Below are 27,906 nucleotides of genomic sequence, written 5' to 3' on the forward strand. Positions count from 1 at the left end.
GTCTCCAGACCTAACCTTATACAACCTATACTTAGTCCCTGACCTAACATGGTCCGAACTAACCTTAGATCCTGACCTAACATAATATATCCTAACCGTAGGCCTGACCTAATATAATCCGACCTAACCTTTGGCCTTGACCTAACATAATATAACCTAACTGTAAGCCCGACCTTACCTATTCCGACCTAACCTTAGGCTCTGACCTAACATAAAATAACCTAACCGTATGCCTGACCTAACATAATCCGACATAACCTTGGACCCTGACCTAACCGAATGTAACCGAACTGTAAGCCTGACCTAACCTGTTGATTGTCTGTTATGTTTAAGAATGTAATGGAAATGATTGTAAATAAGTACATGATTTCTTTTGTTTATTTATTGTAACTTCATAAATACATACAATTTGCAAATATATTTTGTACAATTTTTAATTTATGTAACTCTTTATTGGCTTAATTCTTTGTCGAAGATCGAGGCAGATTGTGTGAATATTCAATTTTGGAACTGAAAAATAAAATTGTTGCACGATTTAATAATATTTTTACGTGAAAGTTAGAACATTAGTAAACAGAAAATGTTACTTATAAAAATAATAAATTGAATAGTATATATATATATATATATATATATATAGTTGTATAGTTTTATACAGTCATATATATAACTAATCTAACCCAACCTATACATTCATAGTTTACAGTGCAATTATAAGAATTTTTGAAAAATGATGTAGGATCATTAAGGTGCCCTCATCAGTCAGCACTGCATGTACCGACTAGGTACGGTATTGGCAGCAAGCTGTGACGTCGCTGACGCATGCGCATAAAGCTCTCGCGTGCGATAAAATCTCACGACTGCCCAACACTGGATTACATAACTAATTAGAGCTGTTATGTGTTCAGAAACTATCATAACAGTATTTATAATATAAATTGTTCTTTTGAAAATAAGAGATATTTGTGTTTTAATATGCTAATATTTGTGATTGTATCTTCACATAAAAAGCTCTTTATAAAAGTGAATAAAATTTATTTCCATTAATTTACCGTTAGATGGTTATACTGTAATGTATTAGTTCCTCTAGTCATCATTAGATGACACTGATAAGCCTGCATCGGTCGCGCGCATTAATATGAAATTAGAGAATGAAAATAGAAGTTACCCAATATGTATATATCGTTATTATATTTGTTTGTATATAATAATGTAATGTTCACTGATAGTACTATATAAATTAAATTGTTATAAACTCTGCGGAAAGATCATGAATTGCAAAGTATTTCATGTAAACAAATAATTGACAATTACACAAATTTATAACGGTTTTATATTCTAATAAATCATATTAAAAATATGATGCATTTAAAAGACATGCGCCAATCGATGATTTGTAAGCCGGTTGCATTGCGCGCATGCGCATATTCTAAGCAATGGGAGTGGGAGAGAGACAGAATTACGATACGTTGTAAAAAGACGATCAGTCTTCTGCGAACATTCGGGGTAGATGGTAGTATCACTGGAACGGTATCAAACATCACATCATCTAATTTGTTAGCTATTTTACTGATCTTAAGGGTTGCTCTACAAAATTTGGCGTATTAATCTAGTAACAAGGTAAGCAAGTTATTCATACTTATATAAATCAATTTGTACGTATACATTGTCGATAATTATAAACGATAGTTAATATTGTTTAATGACATTTTCTACACTAAGATCTAAAATTATCACAGTAAAATTACGCGTACGTGCATAAAATTATCTGTATCGATAATAGTGTTGTCTCGAAAAACTGTTTTCTAATTGTTTAGTAGTGACAAGTGTTTTTCTCCTTGACGTCTTTCCCTTGACTTCTTTTCCTCGTACATAAACCTTGAAGTGTTTTTGACAACATTTGTTAATACGTAATTAGAATTAATTTGGAAAACGTTAGATCATTTAGTTTTGTTAACGGGGGTGGTCAATTGAATAAGCTGTTAGTGGGTCAATATTTTAGTGAACGTTATACAAAAATGTATGTGTTATGAAAAAATCTTTGACGAATTTCGAGAGCGTGCATGTCGTTACATTTTAAAACCGCATGTTCCATTAACCTTTGCATGTTGAAAACAGAACAATTGTATGCGCGAGTACACGTGTTTCGTCTGACAGTTTATTTTATGAAAGATACATACTCGTTAAAATTTTACGAGTATTGACCACAGAAGTGGAATACAACAAAAAGTAAGTTACTGGTAACGATCTTGTTCCGTTAAATTTCTACGACCGAGTTCTGCCAATTATACAGTTAAATACGGTAGTCACACTTTGCAAGTTTACATAGTGAATTGGAAATAAAAATAATGACCTGTCTTGTATATGATACAGTACTGTAGTAGATCAGGTCGATTGGTATTGACGAGCTAACAAACATTTTACACTGATCGTGATCAACTAACATTGACTGTTACCATAAGCTGTCACAAGTATTTGTTTCTACTCAAGTTCGTTTCAAATTAGATTCAATATTGATCTTGACCGCACCTAGAGTTAGTCATCAGGATAGCTGCATGTATGTAAAGGTTTTTTCATATTAAGTGGAACAATTATTTCTGTAAAGTCATTATCTTGCGTGACTAATATTTAATTTTATAAATTTAATCATTGACGTAACCAGAATTTTTATCTACGGTGGTTCAATCTCATTGTTTTGGTAATAAAGTATCAATGGCTCATGGGAAATGGCGCGAAAAACATTAAATTAAGTAATGATTAAAATGAGCAGCGTGTTTTGTCGAATGTTTATAAATGGACGTACATGTTTCATATAATTTCTCGCCATGAAACGTTGACTAAATTTTGTATGCATAACGTAGTAAAGAACATATAAAAAGGTTGCAGAGAAATTGTGGAAATTTCCCTACGATGATCTGCGCGAAATGCGCATGCGCAATTCGTGTATACCGGAATTTCATGAATTTTAAACTTTTTTGGCATTCGTCAAATTTAAAACAGTAATTACCATGTATATGTTCTATATTACATATAACGCAGATGAAAAGCAATTATTAACAACTCGATATTATTTAAAATTATTTATTAGAACTTGGCGAAATCTTTAAAAGAAATATTAATGTTTAATCTAATCGTGTTAACGGTTAAGATAAGGACTGCGCTAATATCAAAACATATTTTTCAGAAAAATTATGTTCTGCTAAATGGCAGTCATAGAAAATTCGTTTCCGTTCTGGTCTATCAATCAACCGACACAGAGACGGGGAATTGTGCAAAGAGCGATTCAACAACCTTTGTTTCGTTCTACAGTGTGCACATAAAATGTTAAAACTTTAGCTTCTCTTATTTAATTGATATCTTATTTATTTATCGAACTAAAAAAAAAACAGGAATAGAGATATTGATAAATCGAATGCGATGTTAATTTAACATGCTTGTGAATTATCTAAATGTGATTCATCATAACAAGGCATTATTATGATTCATTTTAAACGTGAAATAATAAATAGTAAGCATATTGATACATTCATATGTTAGAAGCAACAAAGAAATAGGCGTCCTTCGATCTGTAATTACAATATAATTTATTGCAATTGCTTTTTTGTGCTTAAAGAAGAACAGTCATTTGTTACTTCACGTTGAATATGACAGCTAGATCGGTGGCACTGTCATGACAAAAAGTTGACATGTAAAATTAATGATGATTCATTTAATGCATTCAAACTTTGATTACCAGCAATGTTTAGCTTTTTGATCATGCATTTACAATACGCATACGATAAGTGCAAAGACTCAGTAGGATGAAACTAGGCATTTAAGATATCTCTATTACTGAACACGTGTAAAATTTTATGTTCTTGTTCAAATTTAACAAACAATTTCACGCGCTTCGTGTCTTTATACGTATAATAAATTGTCCTTAAATTGTGTGACCCACGCTTTGATGTTAAATCGCTTGCATGTGACCCACGTCTCAATAATAAATTCCACGAGTAGTCCACGTATCAATGCTGAAGCGAATGAGTGACCCATACTAGGTTAATCGTATGAATGACCCACGTTATAACTTGAAATCGTGTGAGTGACCCATGCTGCAATTTTACATCACACGTGTGACCCACTCCACATTTAGATATCGCGAGTGACCCACGCACCAACTCAAAATCAGACGAGTGATCCATGTTCTAACGTAAAGTTGTGCTGATGACCCACGCTTTAATTTGATATCACGTGAATGACCCATGTTACAAATTCAAATCACACGAGTGACCCACCCGCAAAACTTAGATATCGCAGGTGACCCACTCATCGGCGTAGAATCATATGGATGACCCACGCTCTAATGTGAAGTTATACTGATGACCCACGCTTTAATTTGATATCGCGTGAATGACCCATGTTACAAATTCAAATCACACGAGTGACCCACCCGCAAAACTTAAATATCACAGGTGACCCACTCATCGGCGTAGAATCATATGGATGACCCACGCTCTAACGTGAAGTTATACCGATGACCCACGCTTTAATTTGATATCGCGTGAACGACCCATGTTACAAATTCAAATCACACGAGTGACCCACCCGCAAAACTTAGATATCGCAGGTGACCCACTCATCGGCGTAGAATCATATGGATGACCCACGCTCTAACGTGAAGTTATATACGTGACCCACGCTCTAATTTGAAATTGTGTGAGTGACCCACACCCAAAAGTTAGATATAATGAGTGACCCACGCCCGAAACTAAATTGAGCGAGTGACCCACGGTCTAACGCGAAGTTGCAGGTCAATACATGTCCTAATTTGAAGTCACATGAGTGACCCACGCAGCACTCGTCTTAAATTGCACCAGTGACCCACGCCACAATGCCGAATCTTTCTAGTGACACTCTACTTCAATATCACACACATGACCCAAGCATAAATTTTAGATAACACAAGTGGCCTTCCTTTTACGTCGAGTGAGTGACCCACAGCTCGGCCCTGACTCGTGTGAATGACCCACATCTCAATCTCGAACAACGTGAATAATCTACGTTGAAATTCGAAATCGAGCAAATCGCCTACGCTTCGATTCTATATGACTCACGCCTAAATGCTTAACCAGTTGTGTGGCTCACGCTGGTTTTCGGAAATAGATCGAAAACGTCGGAAAATTTATTCGATCGATGATCGTGAAAGAGTCGTTTATTTATCTGTGTTCATCGATACATCACGAACGTCAAACCGATGCAATACGCGGAGGTCACGAGCACAAGCGCTCAAGACGTATGAATTATATTTTCGTACTTGCTCAACCTTGCGCGTCGACGCGGATAATTGCGTAAGCGTTTCGTTTATTAAATCAATACAAATACACACGAATTTTCTGTCGAATATATCGTTCTTGAATACTGTGCGCGTTGAGCTCGATAGATGCGTTGTTTGCAAATAAGAGATAGCAGAATAGTAATCTCGTGACTGCAGGCACGTGTATGCTTTTATTATCTGAATTATTGTCGAGCGTTCAGATATCTGAACACACGACTCGCGTTGACAAGTTTACCGGAAGGTTTTGCGTTTAAAAAACGAGTGCACAGTCTTCTAGTGTCACGAATTCTGTTTGTACGGCAACGAACTCTCCGTACAAATATTTTTTTCCTCAAACGTACTATCGTCGTGAGATTAGTTTTGTTCTTTCTTAATAAACGCTTAACCTTCTACTTTTCAAGTTCAATGTTAATCGGGAATACCACTCGGGTATTTTCCTCGTTAATCGACACGTCGCATTATTCATAGCCACGGTGTATATATTATTTAATTCCTCGTCATTAATGTCAATGCGGTTTCGTAGCGGGAGTCGAACTTCGGAGAGAAAACTTATGGTCTTTGAAGGTGCATCGACATTGAATCGCTCGTGATAGTTCTTGAACACGGCCAATGTTCGCTATAAAACTTTCTAAAAATTCGCGGAATGGGATTTGCTTTCTTCTCCGGAAACAGAGTGAAAGCGATTCTTTTTTCCTCCATTTTTTGTTCTCTTTTCTTACTTAATTAACAATTACGGAATACATTGTATTTCATCGGTGATAAATATCTAAGTTCCTGCACATTTGTATCTATAATTGATCGATTATCTAAGATATATCGGAGCTTATCTCATCGCGCTCGATTCCCCGGATATCACTGGATTTATCCGCTATTACGATCTAAGGACATATGATGTAACTACATTTACAGAATATTCTAAATCTACGTTGTGTTTAGGTATAAAGATTTAGAAATTTTAAGACAAGTATCTGCGTATGACGCACACGACGGTATAATTTCACAGTCATTACGTTATGTTTGTTTTAACGAAGCGAATCGACGTTCGTTTTTGGAAAGGTAAAATATTGTAGATGAAACACTTAGATGGTAATGTGGTTTTCGATACGGCCGAAAGAAGAAGATGGAAAGTATGTACCTGATCCGTGGAGTAATTCTTGCGCAAAGTAACATACTACCACGCTTTTGCAATCGCTTCGCAACTACAGTTGAGAAATCACGAAAAAGATATCTCGCGAATATAGTAATAAACGATGCGTTCGAAAATATTGCATCCATCGGTTATCGGTAATTAGTCTCCTCGACGAGGGGCATTTATCGTCCTTGTAAGAAGACGTTAACTGTTGACGAATGAGTCGATAAACAAGGGGAATCTTGGAAAATAATTTGTCTTGACGAAACGAGATAGGAGAAGAATACGAAGTTAGAGACAAACGAGCGACAGACGGGTCAGGGTAATCTGTCGAGTGAATCAGATCATTCGTGGTTCAAGATCATTGCGTTTCAATGATTGAAGTACTTGTAGTTATTTCTCAAGCTGTCAAGTGTTATTTACCATTTTTATCACCGATGTTATATTTCATATTCGATACTTGACGTGGCGCTTAACATCTTACATTGCCACTTTATACAATTAATACGACATTGATGTTAATAAAGTATATTACTATTTGATATTTGTTTTATTATGCATCGTGCGCGTGCACAATTATCTTTTAAATCCGTGTTTCATCCGATCGAGGTTCAAAGTTCTTAGACGACAAAAATCGAAGAGGAAAAATTGTATTATCATATATTGCGTCTTTCACTGTTACGTGACAATCGATGATTGTACCATTTTCCCTGTCAGCATACCGTTACAGCATGTAGACTCTGTTCGGTACAATATACTCTTTGTACGTAATTGTTTATTACTGTCGAACGGTGCAGTACTTTAACCTTGTAAAATCGACAAACACAACCTTGGAAACGTGTTGTTATAGTTATCGAAAGTAATCGGAGTGAGCTGTCGATTGGAGACCACGTGCGAACGATTCTTGTTTCGAATACTGTAACGAAGAAAAAAAGTCACCGGACCGTGGTAGAGTTTCATGAATAATTTCCATAGAGTTTCGTATTCTTGCTTAATCGACATCATGCGTCACGTCATATTGCCAAAACAACATTGGCGAAAGTTTACCAGTTAATCCTAGAACTCGTCTCTTACTTTCCAAACATTATTCCGATTGATTATCGTTCTATTCGACCGAGAAGAATTTTGATTATAAAATAAATATCCTGAAAGCGATTTTATATCTTATAGCAAATCACGCACAATCTTATCTTTGATCATCGCGCATTTAAATACCAGCACTTATTAATCAAATCGTTATTATAACTCCTAAAGAATGTGTGTACTATATCAATATGGATTATTCCTAGCTTTCTAGATCACTAGATTGCAGTATCTCTATACACGAATGTCTTCGAGATTTCACTATCTCTATCTGCGTAACTATAGATAACTAGTACTCATAAATCTAAATGTTCTTAGATCTCAAATGTTGCTGGATTCAAAACTTTCTAGATCGCAGATGACTCTAAACCCAAAATGCCCCTAGCACGAAAATATCACTGAATCCAAAAAGGTCTCTAAATATGAAATGTTACTAGATCGACAATTTCCATAGAACCAAAATTTCCCCAGATCGAAATTTTCCGAGTTCCGAATTCCCTTAGTTCTAAATTTTCCTAGTTCCAAATTCCCCTAGTTCCAAATTCCCCTGGTTCCAAATTCTCATAGTTCCAAATTTCCCTAGTTCCGAATTCCCCTAGTTCCCAATTTCCCTAGTTCCAAATTTCCCTGATTCCAAATTCCCGTGGTCCCAAATTCCCCATGTTCCAAATTCCCCTAGTTCCAAATTTCCCTAGTTCCAAATCTCCCTAGTTCCAAATCCCCCAAGTTCCAAATTCCTCTAGTTCCAAATTGCTCTAGTTCCAAATTCCCTTAGTTCCAAATTCCTCTAGTCCCAAATTCCCCTAGTTCCAAATTTTCCTAGTCCCAAATTTCCCTAGTTCCAAATTCCCCTAGTTCCAAATTCTCCTAGTTCCAAATTCCTCTAGTTTCAAATTCCCTTAGTTCCAAATTCCTCTAGTCCCAAATTCCCCAAGTTCCAAATTTTCCTAGTTCCAAATTTCCCTAGCCTCAAATTCCCCTAGTTCCAAAGTCCCCTAGTCCCAAATTCCCCTAGTTCTAAATTCCCCTAGTTCAAAATTCCGTTAGATCAAAATTTTCCTCGATCGAAATTCCCCTACTTCAAAATTCCCTTAGATCAAAATTTCCCTCGATCGAAATTTTTCTAAGCCGAAATTTCCCTAGATCCTAATTATCCTCAGATCCCTATATCCATATAGTCCTGTAGTCAAGTTAGTGATACAATAAAAAATTGAAATTTCGAATCGAACGATCAACCCGTAATGAAAAGTTTTAACAGTTTTTAAAGCATATGCTGATCGGTATGTTAATTTATCGTTGACAGTAATTACTCCATGACTGTGTGGTTAGTCTCATAGTGCAGACAAATTAGTGATTAAAATTATCTCCTCGCATCGTTTACCCGTGACAAGGAGCAATAGGTCAATTTAACATATCAAAGACTCTTGCACGTTTTTACTGTTCAATATAATTTTATGATTCGTCGTTCGATTAGAATTATTTTCTAGTACACCGATGACACTTTACCGATGACGCGATTGGTCTTTCCGCGAGAAGTTTACGCGGCACTTTAATCGTCGGTTCGATAAAGATGTCATCGGGCATTTGCATAGCCCGCAGATTTCATTTGAAACGCTTAGCATTACGTTCGCGCAAATTCAGTGGTTAAAAACTAATGCATCCGAGTGAATATTTATGAGGCGTTCTTATTAGATTGTTGCTAGTAGGTAATTTCGAAATGACCGGAATAATAATTTCTTGGCTAAAAATGAGAGAATAAAAATGACATATTCGACGCTTTGTTGATATTCTTCGTATAAAATGACTGGCACTTCGTTAGAATCGACTGTACGTGCTAATTTGTTCAATCATCGTATTCTATATTGAGATTAATTCATTACTCCTCGATAACGCTTCGGGACTAATAATATGATTTAATAATCTGCCGCATAAATTATAGTGCATTTTAATGACAACGCATTATTGACTGTGCACAAATTTAATTTACCGTCTTGTCACTTCGCATTATTCGCTCCGATATCGTACCTGATGAAAAGAACTGTTTCTTTCTCGATGATAAAATTAAATTCAGAACGTTAGACTGATGATCCTCCGCGTGTCATCGGATTGAATTTCGCACGATTAATCGGTGAGCAGCGAAGTGAAAAATCGAACGAGACGGGTTTATAACCTCTGAAAGTCGTTATTAAGATTTGTCTAATGAAAGAAACTAGTCGTGTCGTAATAGTTAGCAAAACCGGTCGAAACTTCTTGCCAAAGGTTGAAAAAGAGATATGCAAGGTGCATGGATTGTCCTTGAGTTTGGATTCTGGAATTTCACTCGTTAATTATATTGTTCGGAAACTAATCTTTCGCATAACTTATAAATAGTTACACGAATGGCTATTTTAAACTGGTTATAAGATGAGATCATGATAAAATGATCACGATTAAGATCGTAATTGGCAGATACATTTGTAAGACACATTTTATTAGATCTTAGAATATTATATAATTTATGTAGACATAATCATAGGACTTCAAATTTAATAAATAAGTACAATTAGTACAATTTTATCACACTTTTATGTCATCAATTTGTGTTAGAATTTCACGTCTTGGTCGCGACTTACAATTGACAACCGTGCGTAAATTGATATGCTACAAGTGCATTTCACGATTTATATCAATTTCTGTTAGACTATATATTTCGCAATCGGTCATTGTTCTCTCTAACTGGCACTCGTCCACTCAGCATTAAGGCTATCGATGAAAGCTATATGCGGTATCAACGAAATCTCAAGTCTCAAATCAATGTACCACGAGTGCTATTTTGCGATACCTATATGTCACGAAATCGTGTCAGACTTTCTACGTGTCGAAATCGGTAATTTTACAAGAACCCAGTATCTCCGCCAAGATATTCATCTCTTCGTTTTTTCCGTTTCAGAGGGGCGCAATTATGCGAGAACTATAAGCAGCTGGATATCGGTAATCGTGGTTCAATCAAGCGAAAAGAACGTGAAAGAATCCTAGTTGGTGCTAGACATGCTACTAAAGACGTAGCTCGCAGCGAAGCTAAAGAAACCGTTTCCACGCGAAGAAACAACCGAAAGTGATCTGAGTTGATATATACGGATCGAAAAATGACCACACCGCCGCACTGTTCACCGTCCAGATCGTCGCTCAGCTGTTGTCAAATCGATCACAGCAGCCACGACGATGTTCACGGAGTGACTATCGCCGCGAAGGAAGATTATTTCTTTCAAGAGAAGCATTCTTTTCCGAAGAGACCCGAGGTGGATCTTGCCTTCTTCGATGTGCGGTACGCGGTTAAGGAATGGAGCCTACGACACATCAGACCGAGTAAGTTCATTATTTACTAGAGATATGGAGAACCTCGAAGCCGTTAGAATTCGATACTGCTGGAATTCCATTTTTCCAATTCGGAATTCATGGAATTCCACTCGTTAGAGTTCAATACTCTTGGAATTCCATTTCAGGAACTCGGAATTCATGGAATTCCACCCGTTGGAATTCGATACTCTTGGAATTCCATTTTTCGAACTTGGAATTCATGGAATTCCACTCGTTAGAATTCGATACTGCTGGAATTCCATTTTTCGAATTCGGAATTCCTGGAATTGCACTACCTAGAATTCAATACTGTTAGAATTTTATTTTCGAATTCGGAATTCCATCCGTTAAAATTCGATACTCCTGGAATTCCATTCCACCAATACAATTAAATTTACTCACAGTTCCACCCGTCAGAATTCGATGTGGATGGAATTCCATTCTTCTGAAATTCGATGTCTCCGATACGCAGTGTAATAGAATTTGGATCAGAATTCCACATTTTGCGACTTCGACGTCTTTGTAATTCAATATTCCCATAATTCAACGTCTTGAAATTCGACACCACTTATTACAACGTCCTAATAACTCCGTATAAATATTAATCATTTCTACAATAATAATTGTATAATTATAATTTTCGCGCGTAACTGATGTTATGAATATTTGTACATGTCACGTAATTATGTTTATCAATTCAAATTAAACGCATGACAGTTCAATATAACGTCCTAATGCACATAATTAATTTATATGCAGACGATTATACGTGTATCAATTTTTTTCCTTGTACCTCGTTATTTTTTTCAAACGCGCAATTTGCATAGAAGAGTTTCATGAACGGTAGAACTAACCGTGCTTCTCCTTTCACGCGAAGTCGTATCCTTTCGAAGCGATTCCTCTCCGTCGAATTACGACTCTTTCTGCCAGCTTCTAATGGAAAGAGAGCTCTTTTCAAAATCATCGGCCACTTTCTCCGTTGAGAACTTTCTTCGCCACTTGCTGGACCACTTCCATCGCTTTCTCCCGGCTGACCTTAAATACGCCTGGTAAAAACTAGTGGAAACACGCGCGAGATCCGCACGCTCCTGACCCGTACAGTTTTATCGAACACTGACCTATGACTAAACGACCATAACCTTTGAGAAAATCACAAGCGAAACGCATACACAGGCGATGGGTATCTTGACTCGATTGCTTGCTCCATACTTTCGTGTACAATTACTTAAATAATAAGTACTAAAAGGTAATATAAAAGGGAATGGTTGACACTAAGAAAGAGTAGGAATACAAGAGGCAACACTTCGGGGAGTAGCTTTGACGTTAGGAAAATACTGTCCCTTACATTGCTTGTGCTAACCTGGCGGGCAATTTAAAATTAATTTCATGTCAGTCTCAAATTAGAACTCTATCGTGAATTTTCTTTATATTACTAATGTTAGCTTTTGAAGTATTTACAAAGAATAACTTATAAAGAGATGATCAACCATCGCAAGAACATACAGATGAATGTGCAACAGAGAAATGACAAACTATTTATTAGAAATAAATTATTATTGCCGCCAATAATAGACCGCCATACTTGCGCAGTATGCGCATGCGCATTTCGTATCGCGCTAAAATAGTACCTCCACCCTCTGTCTCTCTAAAAAGTAGTTTCCTTGTCAAGTGTCGCCTCTTGTTGTATCCCTACTCTTTGACGCTAATCTTCGGCACTTTGGAACCGCGTGTACAAGTTGTGGATGCTGATTCATTAAAGTCAAAGATTATTCGATGCAACAAAAATGGTGCGTGTTATTAAATACATTTCGTTTTAGTGTAAGAGTTCAAGGCAATTTGTGTATACGTGTCAGTACTTTACTCTTTTCGAACATTCGAGTTGTGGCTATCTCATGTTTCCCTCGATTGTGTAAACAAGTTCGATTATTAAATATTGTGTCGTGACCTTTCGGTAGCGTGTAAAATGTCAGATAAGCGAATCGAAGTTCGTTCGCGTTTGTTATTGCAGATTTCAAGGGAGATCGAAATTGACGATGTACTTGGATTTATGAAAGGGATCCACTCAACGTGCTCGATGAATCGTAAAATGTTATTGCACGCGTTGTCTCGCGTTATCGTGTTATTGTGCATTGTTCCTTTTCCTCTCGCTGGCGATTACAGAACAATTCTTTAATTAATTACAGATTCTGTTCGATTCGTTGCAGCTTGCAACGCGCGTAAACTTGTTCTTTCCAGAAAATTATAGTCTTGTCAGAAGAATCATTGAATCTTAATCGAGTTAAAGATGCGCGTTCACTAATTAATTTACATTAATTTGCATTAATAATTAAATAGGGGAAGATATTATTTAATTTTCGAATTTTTAATTATATTATACGTCATTACTGTTTTCTTATGAAAATTTTTGAGAATTGGAAATTATTTAAATTTTAGTAGAAATTTGCGATGTCTCAAAAACATTTTAGGTTAATTTTTAACATTTACCAAGAGTCTTACATATTCATAAATATTTTAGATTAAGTCTTAACATTTAGCAAGAATTCTACATATTTTGTTAAAAAATTTCGATCTGAATGTAAATTTTCGAAGTCTAAGCATGAGTTTCCAAAATCTCAGCAGAAATATACTCTGTCATTGCAAGCATCTCATACTTCGATCTTCGATTCCAAACAGCGATCATGTACAGAAACGATTAATCGCACAAAGCAGTCGATCGGTTGAAAAACTTTTTTCCTTATCAAGACTGTCGCGATTATCGTGTTTTCTTGCACGTACGCCGGTAAATCAGCAAACGTACGTGGAGTTCAGTTGGTCGCATCCGTTCTCGAGGAAATTCTTGTATTATTCATGGTTCGGCAAAGGAAGAGATACGTCATCGACGACGACGTTCAAATCACGATCGTTCAATGAATGATTGGTCCGATATCGGATTCGATAATCTCGAATATTTTCGATTATATCGCGGGTTCGATTGTCATCGATATTTGGGAGATATTAACTCTTTGCACTCGCAAGATGACTCACGCTCATCATTCATTTTGTCACAATAATTTGAAATTAATATTTTTTAATTGAAGTACACAATATTATATCAATTATTATATATTAATAATTACTTAATTTTTTAGTGTTATATGGTGTACAAATATAGTGAATAATGGCAATTAATAAAATGTTTTGTGATTTATAGGTTAGTGTCTGACAACAAGATAACTTTTAAGACTGCTTCTATGGCAGTCGATGTTAATGAACTTTCAGTTAATACGTTAAGATATTTGTTAGTATCGTTGAGACGTACGCGACCGCTGATCCCTGCAGAATTTTGATGGTGTTCTTTCTGGTTATCCAATGTGATCCGATTAGCGAACGTTGCAAGTACATATAAGTTTTCTGAATCCGGCCACCTTCCACGCACGCCCGCATTTGGAATAATATTATGCCGTTTCCGTTTGGAGGTCGATAAATACGTGACGACATGACGTTCGTGCGTGACAACAGCACACGCATATTTTATATGACGAATGGTTCACATACGTACGAGTACAACTCTATACACGTTGCATCGGATAGATCAGAGGGCGGCGTATTTCCACAGCTGATCGTTCACCCCTTGCGTCATAATTTATTTGCCAGGTGCGTCAGTCAGAATCAATCACAGCTATATTATTAAGACAAAGAAAGTTGAAATGTTATGATGCAATAGTTGATTATGCACATTATTGAACTTGAACTTCAAATTGAGGTGTATTTATTCGAGTATAATTGATCACGAAACATGTCAGACTCGTTAAAATAGTGCAAGGGGTTAATGTTACCGGTATTGAATAGATACTTGCTTTTAAATAAAGTAGAAAAATAAGCAAATAAGTATTGAAATAAAAAATATCGAAATAACTGACATTTCAAGCGTGGCAACATTTTGCAACGTACAGATGTCAACCTACGAGTTGGTGCGTGATCGTTACATTTTGGCAAATAAGAATAATGACAATAACAACTGTTGAATGCGATTCGCGATATCTCGCTCGCTCTCGAGACGTTTGTCGACTGTCACTGTTTTTAGTCTGATTGGTGTGCGACCGATCGAGCCAATAGTACTACCGCCGAAAATGCGCGGGAGTCCAGGCGTCCATTTTTCTATTCTGACCAATAGGAGTCGTGCATCTTCTAAGCACTTGAGTCAACCTCTTCGCGCCAACTCATGGGTTGACATCGGTACAACGTGAACCCTGAAATCAGTCGTCTCGACTGTTTAGTTTCTAGAGTCAAATATCGCGCCGTTCAGAGTCGAATTCGCGCTCAACGAAAACGTCGAATCGCCATAATAAAAATCACGTTACCGCTATCAAATTCCACCCCGTGTCAAATTAATATTTCGCAAAATATGTACAAGTTTCATTTACTAATTCAACGCGGGGAATCGATAACAGAACTAAGACACGTGTACTCGAGTCAGCGATAAGTCGCGCGATAGCGTACCAATGACGAACCGTTTCATCATTGAACTTTATACGTGTATGAAGTTCATTTTATTGATCCATGTGACACGATACGATGCAACCGGATGACCGTGTATCTACGTAAAAATGCTATTTGAGTTATTTGATGGCGTAGGTAGAAACATTTAATGCAGTCGTTGCAATTTACGGAAGTGAAAGGTCGCGATATGTGTGAAAGCGTGTTATCGTGGGTCGCTCTTGATGACATTTCTTCTGTGATAACAGTGTGGTTTTATCGTGGGACGATGGGTAGATCAAGTCGAATGATTTACTGACACTTGTATTTCTAGTTTTCCTTATTAAATTAGTGTTTAGAGGCAGAAGGAAATTAGGTAAGGATGAGTCAGGATTTAGGGAAGATGCTGTGTACGCCTCTGTCTCTGTCTGTCTCTGTGTCTCTATCTCTCTGTCTCTGTCTCTGTCTTTCTCTATGTCTATATCTATGTCTCTGAGTCTAAGTCCTCTGTTTCTAGGTCCTCAAAGAAAATATAGAAGTCTCAAGCGGAGGTTGACCGGTAGGAAGTGTCTTCCTAGAAAAGTACACCGGAACTGGGACGTTAACTTGATCGTTCTTGTGTAACGCGATGCAAGTATGCGTATCCATTACCGGAAACGTACCTTTCCCATGATGCTCCATTTGCTTTCCCACGATGCTGTCTATACCTGCGACCACGAACTTCATCTAACGCCATATTTACATCAGTAACCGTCGATAATAATTACGTTTATCAGGTTTCTTGAATACAATATGAATAATTCTGCAAGGCGTCAAGATCCGCAGTAGCACAAAAACTGGACGATTGTGGCATTTTTTCTTAGCTCTTTTTTGTAACAATTCATCGATAATGCGCGTCATTCTTGTCTAATGACTGGCATAATCGTGCAACTTGATTATCTGGTATGTTGAGTTTTTTTTGAGAATTAATCGCGCTTTACTAATATTGCCTTTCAAGGTACTTACATCAGTTTTGAACATTGAAAAATGAAAGAATATATTCTTTAAATAAAAAAATACATATTTTGCTAATATATTTTGAAAAGCAATCATTTTGGTATATTCCAAATTATTAGAGATTGACATGAAAGTATATTTGGTCGATTTAAATTTCCCGCTCATTTGCACAACCCTGTGCTGTGGACATAGAAGTTATAAATAGTCCTATTTCATATCACTATCGGTCCGTTTTCCTAATTTCTTACACTCGTTCAGATCTGATCAATGCTATTTTAGCGCCGGTATTTATCCTGCTCGACTGGTTCGATTATATTAAATTCATGTTAGTTGTCACCGATCGCGTCGTTCGTCTAAAATATAGCTCGCCAAAAAACCCTAGGAATTTTCATTATATTATATGACATATTTTTTTTATATATAATTATGTCTGATCAGACTGAATTTTACGTAATGAAACGAACATATTTAATCGCTCGAAGTTTAACCTCGAATCTCGAATGCGAATATGCAGTTGAATCGATATCGCTCCATCTTCTCTATGACGGCGTTGCATATTAAGTTCGGATAAAATTGTTAAAACCCGCTATTTTTATGGAATATAGTCAGCTCGCTTGAATAATCGTCGTAATTCCTATGCAAATTTACAGAAGACGGTATATTATTTTCGCACCAAGAATGTTTTACATCTGAATGACTGTTTAGATTTAATTTCATTTTAATTGATTCGATCAAGAATTGCATTATGACATTTCATTCTAAGAATTTCATTCTTAGAAATCTTCGAGAATTTCATTGTTAAAAACTGTGAAGAATTTTGTAGATAGATTAGTCATGAAGTTCTCAAGAATTAAACTCACTCAGTTAGTCACTCTGTGAATTTTCATTAATATTAAAAATCGAGTTTTTGCTTTCAGTAATTTTACAAAGCGAGTATCTGAGTAAATTTTAGTGTTTGAATAACAGCTACAAGATTTCTACGGTTTGTCCAAGTTCCAGTTAGCCGTTGAAGAGCCAAAGTGCATTGAAATCTCCAGTTTTAGTTCGTTAAGGTCGCTTCAGTTTCACTCGGTTGAAATCGTCCCACTTGTTCAATCTTGATACCGCATCATTGAAGTTAATTCCGTCTTGTTGTTCACCAGTATTTCTCTTCTAATTCGTTCCGAATTTATCCAGCTCCTTTCAGCGAATAATTTAAGGTTGGGTGAGTTGGATGATAATATGAAATTCCACTCATAATGCGACGCAAAAATTGAGGGAAAATTGGGGATGTGGGAGTTTGGGAAGCTGAGAATTTGGGGAGGTAGGGATTTGGGAAGCTGAGGATTTGGGGATTTAGGGATTCAGGGGTGTAGGGATTTGGGAAGCTGAGAATTTGGGGATTTAGGGATTTGGGAAGCTGTGGATTTGGGGATTTTGGGATTTGAGAAGCTGAGGATTTGGGGATTTAGGGATTTGGGAATGTAGAGATTTTGGGATGTAGGAATTTGGGGATTTAGGAATTTGGGAAGCTGAGGATTTGGGAATGTAGAGATTTGGGGATGTGAGAATTTGGGAATGTGAGAGTTTGGGGATGTAGAGATTTGGAGATGTTAGGATTTGGGGATGTGAGAATTTGGGAATGTAGGGATTTGGGGATGTGAGAATTGGGGATGTGAGAATTTGGAAACCTGAGGATTTAGTGATGTAGGAATTTGGAAATGTAAGAATTTGTGGATCAGCAGATTTAGGAATGTAGAGATATGAAATCCTAAGGATTAGGTATGTAGGAATTTTGGAACCTGAGGATCTGGGGATGTAAGGATATGGGGATACAATGATTTGGATATGTAGACACTAGTATATGTAAGAACTTGAGAACCTCAAGATTTGAGAATCTATAGATTTGTAAATTTAAGAACTTGAGGACCTAGATGTTTAAGTTTACTTATATTAAGATGTTTACTTATGTAAACATTTAACAACCTAAAGTAGAGATATAAAGATTTGTGGATTTATTTAACTTGTATAAATTTGAGAATTTAACTAACTTCATAAAGATAATTCCTTTCTTTCTTGCCTTTCTGTTACCCTCAAAATAATAAACATAAAAATTCGCCTACTAGCAACACCACTAACATCAAGAATTACAGTTATTATTACTGTCTTACAGTTATTACTACTAGTTTACAGTTATTGGCTCGCAAAAATAATTTCGGCCCACGAAAAGCGTGACACGTCTAATTAACCAATGTCCGTTTCTCGTTACAGAGCACAAAGAAATCCTACACGGTGTCAGCGGAGAGTTCAAAGCTGGCGAACTGGTCGCCATAATGGGCCCTTCCGGGGCCGGCAAGTCAACACTGTTGAATGTTTTGGCTGGCTACACGTGAGTATCCATCACACGAATACGCATAAACTGTTCACCGTTTTTTGACTTGATTGCTTTTTACTTCTACAGGTCCATTGCTACTTGTACTTGAAAGTAAATGACAAGCTGTCACTTGTAGGCATTTTTATCGTAATTATTTTGTATTACGTGACTGATTTAAAGAGGAAGTGTAATTACAGGTTGATGAATACTAAGTTGTTTTCGTGATTTTAAAAAGTATAATTTCATGATGTAAAAGTAAAAAAGTGCAAAAGATGTAAAAGTGCAAAATAGGGAGCTGGTGTAGCAACTTGAAGAGAGAAGTTTTGCGAAAATTACTGGATATGTATTTTGGCGGTACAGAAACAAAATGGCGGACTATGCAACAAAGACCCACTTCACGACTTTGATATAATTTCATGACATAAAAGTAGCACGAAGTAACGCTTATGATACATCAAATTAAAGCTTGAAGTTTAATAAAAATGACCATGTAAGCGCTTTTTGAATGTACTTGGTAAAAAGTATTCATTTTTCGCTGAAACGAGTTAGCTTATTGTTGGTGTTCATTACGGAATATTCAGTTACTAGTTCTTCTTATGTGAAAATGTTAAAGGAATTTTTACCTTGTTTTGTCATAATGAATCTACAGTTTTTTGAGTTACTTAAGTTCCTTTTAAAAAATGTTATATACAAAGAATATATATAAAGTATCATTATCTTGATATTGATATTGTTTCAGAGAGGAATCAGCCATTTTGTATTAAATATATTAATAAAACCCTTGTGTAGTCATTTTCCTGAGACTTTACGCTTTAATTTGATGTATCATAAGTACAGTTTTGCGATACTTTTATGTCATCAATTTGTCTGAGACTTTGTATGTTTGCAAATCAGTCATTGTTTGCTGTAACTGGTAATCAGCCATTTTGTGTGAAGAATATTAATGAAATATTTATGTAATAACTTTCAGCAAACTTTAAGCTTTAAATTGATGTAATATAACTTGTATTTTGTAATACTTTTCTGTCATGAATTCGTGTCAAAAGTTAAAAGTTTTATTCGTGTTAAAAGTTTGAAAATTTCTTATGAACATAAGATACTACTTTAAGTTTTCATTTTGAAACGATATCTCGGAAGCAAGATTACGTAATTCTAGGCTCAGCAGTTTTACTATATTCCACTCAGAAATTTCAATGAGAGTCACGTACAATTCTTCGTTACCGGTTTCCGCGTAAATCGAGCGAGCGAGCTTTTCACGCTTATTAAACATTTCTCGAAAAAACAATCGGTATTTACTCCGGGAAAGATTGACGAGAGATACGTATTTCCTATGACACATCAATTGCTTCGATCGAATATATTTGAATAATCGATACTTCTTGTTATAAAATTTTATTTCATCGAACATTATTCAACCGCTTGAACCATTTTCCTTATCTTTCCGATAAGCCGATTGTTTTTAAAACAGTTCGAAGGTGAATTTAAATCTTTTAGGGTTGATAATATGCCTTGTACCTTTCGTTATTTGTGTCACAAGCGAAGACTCACCATGTGTGTCATATATTCTTAACCCTATATATATATGTGACGCACCACATGCGTCTTATATTGTATCAATTATAAATAAAGACGCACCTTGTGCGTCCTATATTGTCTGTCCTATATAAATGAAAATGTGCGTAATTACATTGTATGTTGTTCACAAGTAATGACGCACCATGTGTGTCTTATATTGTTCTAAATAATTGATGACGCACCATATGCGTCTCATGCTGTGTATCATATAAACGAAGACGCACCAGATGCGTCTCATACTTAATGTCATGTAATCGAAGACGCACCATATATGTCTTACATTGTGTGCTACATAAGTAATGACGCACCATGTGCGTCTTGTAAACGAAGACGCACCGTATGCGTCTGACCTTATCTAACATAAGTGAATACGCACTTTGTGTCGTATATTGATTAGTGAATGAAAATGAAGAGTACTGACTACTCGAAAGTGACGCACCGTGTGTGTCCTATATTGACTGCTTGTTACGGATGAAGACGCACCTGGTACGTCCTGTACTACATTACCTAAAGAAACCAAAGACGCGTATGTCTTCTAAATATATGTTGAGTGTATTAAACTGAAATAACAGGAAGATGTACACAATCACAAAGATTGATAATGATTTACATCATTAAAGGAAGAAACACGTGTCACATATTATAATGTGTTATAATAAGAGCAGACAGTAATAAACGAAGACTGGTCCGGTGCTTACGCACCAGTTATGATCACGAACCATGGTTATGGTTCAATCAGATATTCAATGCTCTTTAAATAGGTTGTGTCTCAATTTATCTCAGTCACATAGGTTAACTCCGTCTCAAACATTGTACAATGAGTCTTGCTCAAAAATAGTTGGGAGCTTTGTACAGGCTGCTTGCGCAAGCTATTAATGTAAACGAAATGTATTATGTTACAGAGTGAGAGGTGTACAAGGGCAGATCCTGGTGAACGGAAAAGTTCGGGTGCCTTACAGCGAAAGGTGGAAAAGAACTTCGTGTTACATACAGCAAGATGCGTTAATGAGAACGAGGATTACCGTGGGAGAGGCCATGACATTAGCCGCGCATTTGAAACTCGGATACACGATCAGCTCGGCTTACAAGCATACGCAAGTTCGTAACATAACAATTGCTAGCTTTCTGCCATTCGTTGTTTCTGTTAGGTTCAATTTATTGATGAATTCAATTCTCTTCGATTAATAAGTTTTGTCTACTTATTCGCCAGAGGAAATAATGTGATTTTCTAGGTCTAGAAAATCCCTAGACTTCAAATATCTCTAGGTCCAGAATATCCCTAGATTTCAAGTGTCCCTAGATCCCAATCTCCCTAGACCCCATATACCTAGATCCCAATATCCCTAGATCCCAATCTCCCTAAATCCCAATCTTCCTAGATCCCAATCTCCCTAGACCCCATATACCTAGATCCCAATATCCCTAGATCCCAATCTCCCTAAATCCCAATCTCCCTAAATCCCAATCTCCCTAAATCCCAATCTCCCTAAATCCTAATCTTCCTAGATCCCAATCTCCCTAGACCCCATATACCTAGATCCCAATATCCCTAGATCCCAATCTCCCTAAATCCCAATCTCCCTGAATCCCAGTCTCCCTAAATCCCAATCTCTCTAAATCCCAATCTCCCTAAATCCCAATCTCCCTAAATCCCAATCTTCCTAGATCCCGATCTCCCTAAACCCCATACACCTAGATCCCAATCTCCCTAGACCCCATATACCTAGATCCCAAATACTCCTAAGTTTAGAATATCCCTAGATTCCAAATATCTCTAGGTCCAGAATATCTCTAGATTCCAAATAGCCCTTGATCCCAATATCCCTAGATTTCAAATATCCCTTGATCCCAATATCCCTAAACTTCAAATATCGTTTGAAATAATTTTGTTGTATGTTACTAGGTGCTGGAACTGCTAGAACTACTGGGTCTGAGCCACTGCTACGACACACTGTGCGGAAAGCTATCCGGTGGCCAGAAGAAGCGGCTAGACATTGCTTTGGAACTTTTAAGTAATCCGTCAGTATTATTCCTGGACGAGCCAACAACCGGTAATTACGAAATCCTTCGTGCCTAACTCGGCGTGCGCTTAAAATGCTTGATAAATTTAAAGAAATTTCGTGCGTTGCGTCAGTGTGTGCAGAACGAAAGGAGGACACCGTGATACAGTAAAACACCTTTCCAAATACTAGAAATTTTTTTGGGGCTAATAGAAACGTTCTTGCAACTTCAAATTGTTACATAATTTTTTTTAACATTATACATTATTTGCTGATGATTGTAAGATTATTTATTTTGTAGAGAATGTAAAGACGAAGGTCAAGAAAGAAGTGAATCTGAACGACACTTTCATAAATTAACCAGAAGGAGTCATCACTTAACATTGAATCACTCGTTACACTGCGACATATTCTTCCTAATATTCGATAAGGAATAGGAGTAAAAAACGTCGAAACTCGTCTCGTACGAAACGATGCGAGGCCTTCGAAGATGTTTCGTAACGTCTTGTCACGGTTCACGATGCACGGTCCCCACCATTCTATTCAAATTTCGTGCATAATTGCTCGCCGGCATCATGGTAGCCGCTTTACAATGAAGAATCGTTTATTTCATCTCTACGAGCTAGCATCCACGCTAAATCATTAAAAGCCGTCGTATAACTTCAATGTCGTTAAACGACACTATTAAATTCAGTTAGACATCAATATCGATTATATAAACATTTCTTTGCACCTTGTCATAATATTTTTTACCGCTTTTTTCATCGATCAAACAATGAAAAAACATACTAAGACATGTATAATAATGTGTTCATTTTTCTGGCAAAAAGATTCGCGTCGTACGAAGAACGCTTTATTTTTATCTAACAATGACTAACGGCTGTTTAGCTGCATCATCGTGCTGCATGTAATTACCATGATTTCTAGTGTATTGTTCTAGCATCTTCTACTGTGGAGAGTAATTCTAGGTACAAAGAAATGCTTTAGTGTTAGACACGTGTATAATTTAGCCAGGAAATGATTCGCAGAATTGCTCAACTACTTTTCTTCATTTTATTCTTACTACGCATATGGGAACCTTGACACGTAGGAAGTTCGGAGTGTACAAATAAAAAGATATAATGGTATAGGGATATAATAACAGGGAGATATAGGAATATTATGATGTAGATTTACTGACATCTCAAGGTATTTGGGATCTAGGGATATTTTGTAGCTAAGAGTAGTTGGAATCTAGGGATATTCTAGACCTAGAGGTATTTGGAACCAAGGAGTACTTGGGATCTAGGGATATTATGGACCTAGAGGCATTTGGAACCTAGGAGTATTTGGGATCTAGGGATATTCTAAACCTAGAGGTATTTGAAACCTAGGAGTATTTGGGATCTAGGGATATTTTATACCTAAGAGTATTTGGGATCTAGGGATCTTATAGACCTAGAGGTATTTGGAACCTAGAAGTATTCGGGATCTAGGGATATTTTATATCACTAGAAGTATCTAGAAATTAGGAATATTTGAATGTAGGGATATTCTAGAGCTAGAAGTACACGGAGCCCAAGAGTATCTTTGATCTAGGAACATTATAAGCCTAATAGTATTCAGGATCTAGTAGTATCTAGCATTCAATAATACTCAAAATATAAAGGTGTTCAGAGTTAAAAAATATGTAGGGTGTGAAAGTATCATGAATCACTTTGATGATCAGGATGTTTAGTCTTAAAGATATTTATAATCCGGAAATATTTAAATGCAGGAATTTGAAATCGTATATCTCGATCGAACGCACACACATTTCGTTTTCATCGATCAGATCTGACTCATGCCCAAAGATTTTGAAAAAAAAAATGTTTGTTTAGGTCTGGATTCGTCCTCGTGCAGCCAGTGCATCGCACTTTTGAAACGTCTTGCTAAAATAGAAAGGCGTACTGTCATCTGCACGATACATCAGCCAAGTGCGTTGCTCTTAGAGATGTTCGATGCCATTTACACGGTCGCTGCTGGATACTGCATATACAGAGGTCCAGTTAAGTCATTGTTGCCTCACATGTCCTCGGTCGGAGCTGATTGTCCGCCTTATCACAATCCCGCTGACTTTCGTACGTACACTTTTATAATATTTCCAGAATGAATTTTTAAGTGTTACTCATTTGTATTTGTGGTACAGTTTTAGAAGTGGCGATCGGCGATTATGGCATCAGCGTGGAGAAGTTAGCGGCAGCCGTGAATACCATAAGCATAGATGACAAGTCGATCACGTGCACGATGAAATCGCAACTCGATGGTAATTATTAATGTGTTCTTTTATTTGGAATTTCTGCTTTCCATGTTGTTAACGTTACTTTGTTGATGTATGCAGATAATACCAAGGAACCACCTCCACCTGCAGGATTCCTCGCGCAATGTTATCTGCTCTACAAGAGACAACTACTTTGCTTGAAAAGAGATTACTGGTTGCTGGTGGTACGTTTACTCTGTCACCTGCTGATCGGCGTGATATTCGGCTATCTCTACATGGGAAGCGGTTACAGAGCGAACGGTGTCCTCGCTAATTACGTCTATCTTTACGGGTCTCTGCTCTTGATCGTCTACACAGGCAAAATGGCTGTCACTCTTGCCTGTATGTATTGGCTTCTGTAAACTACATTTTTTGCAAGTGACATACTCGCTGATACCCTACATAACTTATCACAAGCGATAGGTTCAGATATCTAACGGGGAAATATACAGAAATATTCCATTTCGACGAGTTTCCTTGTACTGAAATTTATTGCGCTTCAAAGATCATACTGCTTTTTCTTCCTAATAAGGTCGCCATTCTACAATAAATGACCTATTATGTTAATTTAAAGCCTTTACATTCATAAGTCTTTGAATTCATCAAAGTCCCTCGATTCATAAATCACGGGTTGTTTTTCTTTATTGCGAGTTAAGAATCTTAAAAACCGGCTTTTAGAGTTGTTGATTTTTCCTTTGAAGGCGAAAGGATTTGCAACTGAGATAAGAGTGGAGGAGTTGAATGACAACGAGACGTAAAAGTCGAATTTTAATTGTCCGCATTTCTTTCGCCACGGTGTTACCATTTCACACCAGCATCTGTTTTAAATCGAGGTCAAGGAGACGCTTATATTTTACGCTGAATCGAAACACGCGAGAGAGTTAACTTAACAGTAATTTCTAGCGGGCATTCACTCCCGCAGGCTGTACACATCTTTCTTTTTCTTTTACTAAAACAGGAAACTGCAATTTGTTCGCTATTTCCAGTACTATAAATTTCATTATATATGATTGAACTTTTAAAATTTATGAAATTAGAAATTTATTTATTTAAATTTATTTAAATATTCCGATTATATAATTGTCATGACAAAACATAGGAAAATAAATCAAGAGATTAAATCTGATGGTTGACTAACTGTTTGCATTGCTTTCAGTTCCACAAGAGATGCGGATCCTCTCAAGGGAACACTTCAACCGATGGTACCGGTTAGCGCCATACTATTTTAGTATGCTACTTGTGGAAATACCATTCCAAGCTGCTTGCGCAGCAACCTATCTAGTTGTGAGCTACTGGTTAACAGGACAGCCGGTAGAAACCCGACGTATAATATCCTTCATGGTCGTCAGTATAGCTGCTAGCTTAACGGCACAAGCTTGGGGTTTCTTTATCGGTGCTACTACGCCAGTGAAGGTATACATCTTCCCAAATACCTCCCGTTATTCTAAAACTATCTTTCCAGAAAAATTAGATAAATATACAAGTCAATTTATAGAATAAATCCCAGCTTTATTTTTGCTACTCAAAAAAATGTCAAAGATAAAAAAAGAGCAGATAGAATGCGATAAATTATTCCACAGAAATACTCCAAATTTTTGGACTTTATCCAAAATCATAAACACCTTAAAACAAATATGTAACGCGTAATTTCTTTCTGTTTGCAGATCGCCGTATTCGCAGGACCTATAATCGCAGTACTGTTCTCTGTTTTCGGATTTTGTATTCGTTACATGGATACTCCACAAATGTTCCGATGGATGTTCCACATATCATATTTCCGGGCCAGTTTTCATAGTCTTCTGCACACCGTGTACGGTTTCGGCAGGTTGGATTTGAAATGCGACGACTTCTATTGTCACTACAAAAAACCTACACAGTTTCTGAAAGAAATGGACATTGCCGACACGAGTGTTGTAAACAATCTTATTCTCATCCTTGGTATCGGTGTATTGATGCATTTACTGACTGCCAGTGCTCTCTGGTGCAAGCTTAATAGACGATAAAAAATTATTTATTTTCGATCTCGATAATCCAGTATTGATGTTGGTCGTTCCATTGATTGATTTATTTATGGTGGAAATGGTGCTATAAGTGACGTAAAAAAAATTCCAAAGGAGCACTTCGTGTAGGGAACAAATCGGCGATACATCAAACACTAAATATCTGTTACAGACGAATTTGGTTTGCGCTGTACTTACGAATCGCGAAAAGAGAGCTGTTTAAAATAAAGAGAAATGGATATTAACTTTGTTTCATGAATTTTTATAGGAGTACACTAACTTAATTGCATTATACGCAAAAGCCATCAGCCAGTAGATTTATTGTTAAATATTCATGATATTTTGAGATTCGTATATTGTTATCACATGCACATAATTAACAAATAAGCATGGTGGATTTTTTATCAATTTGTATGTAATACAATGGTATCTTAGTTACCGTACATACAGGGCTAGACACAGGGGACTCATTTTCAGTGGGTGCAAAGCACCTGAGCCAAAGTGAGAATGGCAAAATTAGAACGAAATAAAATCATATATTTAAATATATTAATGTTTATATAATTGTTTATGTAACTGCTTGGGACACAAAAATGTTTCATGGGTCCCTTTACGTTAAACGCTGCCCTCTGTACATACATTGTAATTAAGCGTTACGCGCTATACTTACTGTACCATCACAACGAGGCCTAACTCTCAATTGACCTATTTATCCATACAAATGTAAACTACGAAGGTAACGATAGAAAACATTAGAAGGATTTGTTGTTCCTAAGTACTTGACACCATTGATAATCTTTTATGCATTATACAGAGCATTGTATAGATTACAATATCGACGTTGGGGCATTGTTTACTATTTTTCTTCATTCAAGTCTATTCACTCGTGAATTTTTGTCTTCAACATGTATACGTCGAACAGGCTCTTCGTTTGTAACAGACTGTACGAGGATTGTTGGATTAATTGTTTAAAAACAAATCTAATTATTTTCTGTGATATATACGTTAGGCATTTTCATGGCACTAAAAAGCAAAATAGCAATGTTTACATATAACTATATGTCAAAGAAAATAGAAGAATCAATAATCTAAAACATTGATTAAAAAGAATTTCTACTGTATGTATGAACATGACTTTTTACACCTATGAAATGTTATGTAGGTAAAGCTTTAAACAAATACAAAACACATTTTAAATTATCGACTAAGCAACAATGTACTATAAATTGTTGTGAAATCTTATTACACTGAATGATATTTTTTATATATAATCATGACATAAAATTAAGTATTATAAAACATGTAAAAGATTTTCATTTTAACTGAAAATCTGTTCAATAAATGTATACATTTTATAACTTTGTTATTTATGATTCAATGGAGAGTC

General features: G+C 36.4%; 1 protein-coding gene and 2 long non-coding RNA genes across 9 annotated transcripts; 2 read left to right on the forward strand and 1 right to left on the reverse strand.

Moving 5' to 3' along the window:
• Positions 1-1,460: 1,460 nt before the first annotated feature.
• LOC100881423 (ATP-binding cassette subfamily G member 4) lies at positions 1,461-27,068 on the forward strand. Of its 4 annotated transcripts, XM_012284682.2 has the most exons (10): positions 1,461-1,620; positions 10,456-10,871; positions 18,564-18,681; positions 21,144-21,339; positions 22,145-22,292; positions 24,101-24,340; positions 24,409-24,525; positions 24,601-24,861; positions 25,676-25,932; positions 26,184-27,068. In XM_012284682.2, exons 2-10 carry the CDS (start codon positions 10,652-10,654, stop codon positions 26,520-26,522), a joined length of 1,896 nt encoding a protein of 631 aa, XP_012140072.1. In that variant the 5' UTR covers positions 1,461-1,620; positions 10,456-10,651; the 3' UTR covers positions 26,523-27,068. The 4 variants fall into 4 exon arrangements, with proteins under 4 accessions (XP_012140072.1, XP_012140077.1, XP_012140073.1 ...); XM_012284683.2 differs by lacking the exons at positions 1,461-1,620; positions 10,456-10,871 and adding an exon at positions 12,439-12,649; XM_012284686.2 differs by lacking the exons at positions 1,461-1,620; positions 10,456-10,871 and adding an exon at positions 14,354-14,495.
• Positions 9,976-16,222, reverse strand: LOC143264057 (uncharacterized). Of its 4 annotated transcripts, none has more exons than XR_013037481.1 (4): positions 15,980-16,222; positions 11,717-14,520; positions 11,265-11,473; positions 9,976-11,158 (listed from the first exon to the last, which is right to left on the reverse strand). It is a non-coding gene; the product is annotated as an uncharacterized LOC143264057 (long non-coding RNA). The 4 variants fall into 4 exon arrangements; XR_013037480.1 differs by lacking the exon at positions 15,980-16,222 and adding an exon at positions 14,807-15,379; XR_013037479.1 differs by lacking the exon at positions 15,980-16,222 and adding an exon at positions 14,793-15,379.
• Positions 22,299-24,094, forward strand: LOC143264055 (uncharacterized). The gene is made up of 2 exons (XR_013037462.1): positions 22,299-22,409; positions 22,543-24,094. It is a non-coding gene; the product is annotated as an uncharacterized LOC143264055 (long non-coding RNA).
• Positions 27,069-27,906: the final 838 nt, after the last annotated feature.

The sequence above is a fragment of the Megachile rotundata genome, chromosome 3 (genome assembly GCF_050947335.1).
Source record: "Megachile rotundata isolate GNS110a chromosome 3, iyMegRotu1, whole genome shotgun sequence".
Lineage (NCBI taxonomy): Eukaryota > Metazoa > Arthropoda > Insecta > Hymenoptera > Megachilidae > Megachile > Megachile rotundata.

Excerpts from the sequence above, each read along its gene's own strand:
- LOC100881423 (XM_012284682.2), top strand. The coding sequence starts at position 10,652 with ATGACCACACCGCCGCACTGTTCACCGTCCAGATCGTCGCTCAGCTGT. Across the intron at positions 21,340-22,144 it reads CGGCTTACAAGCATACGCAA|GTGCTGGAACTGCTAGAACT; the intron begins GTTCGTAACATA and ends GTATGTTACTAG. Across the intron at positions 24,862-25,675 it reads AATGGCTGTCACTCTTGCCT|TTCCACAAGAGATGCGGATC; the intron begins GTATGTATTGGC and ends CATTGCTTTCAG.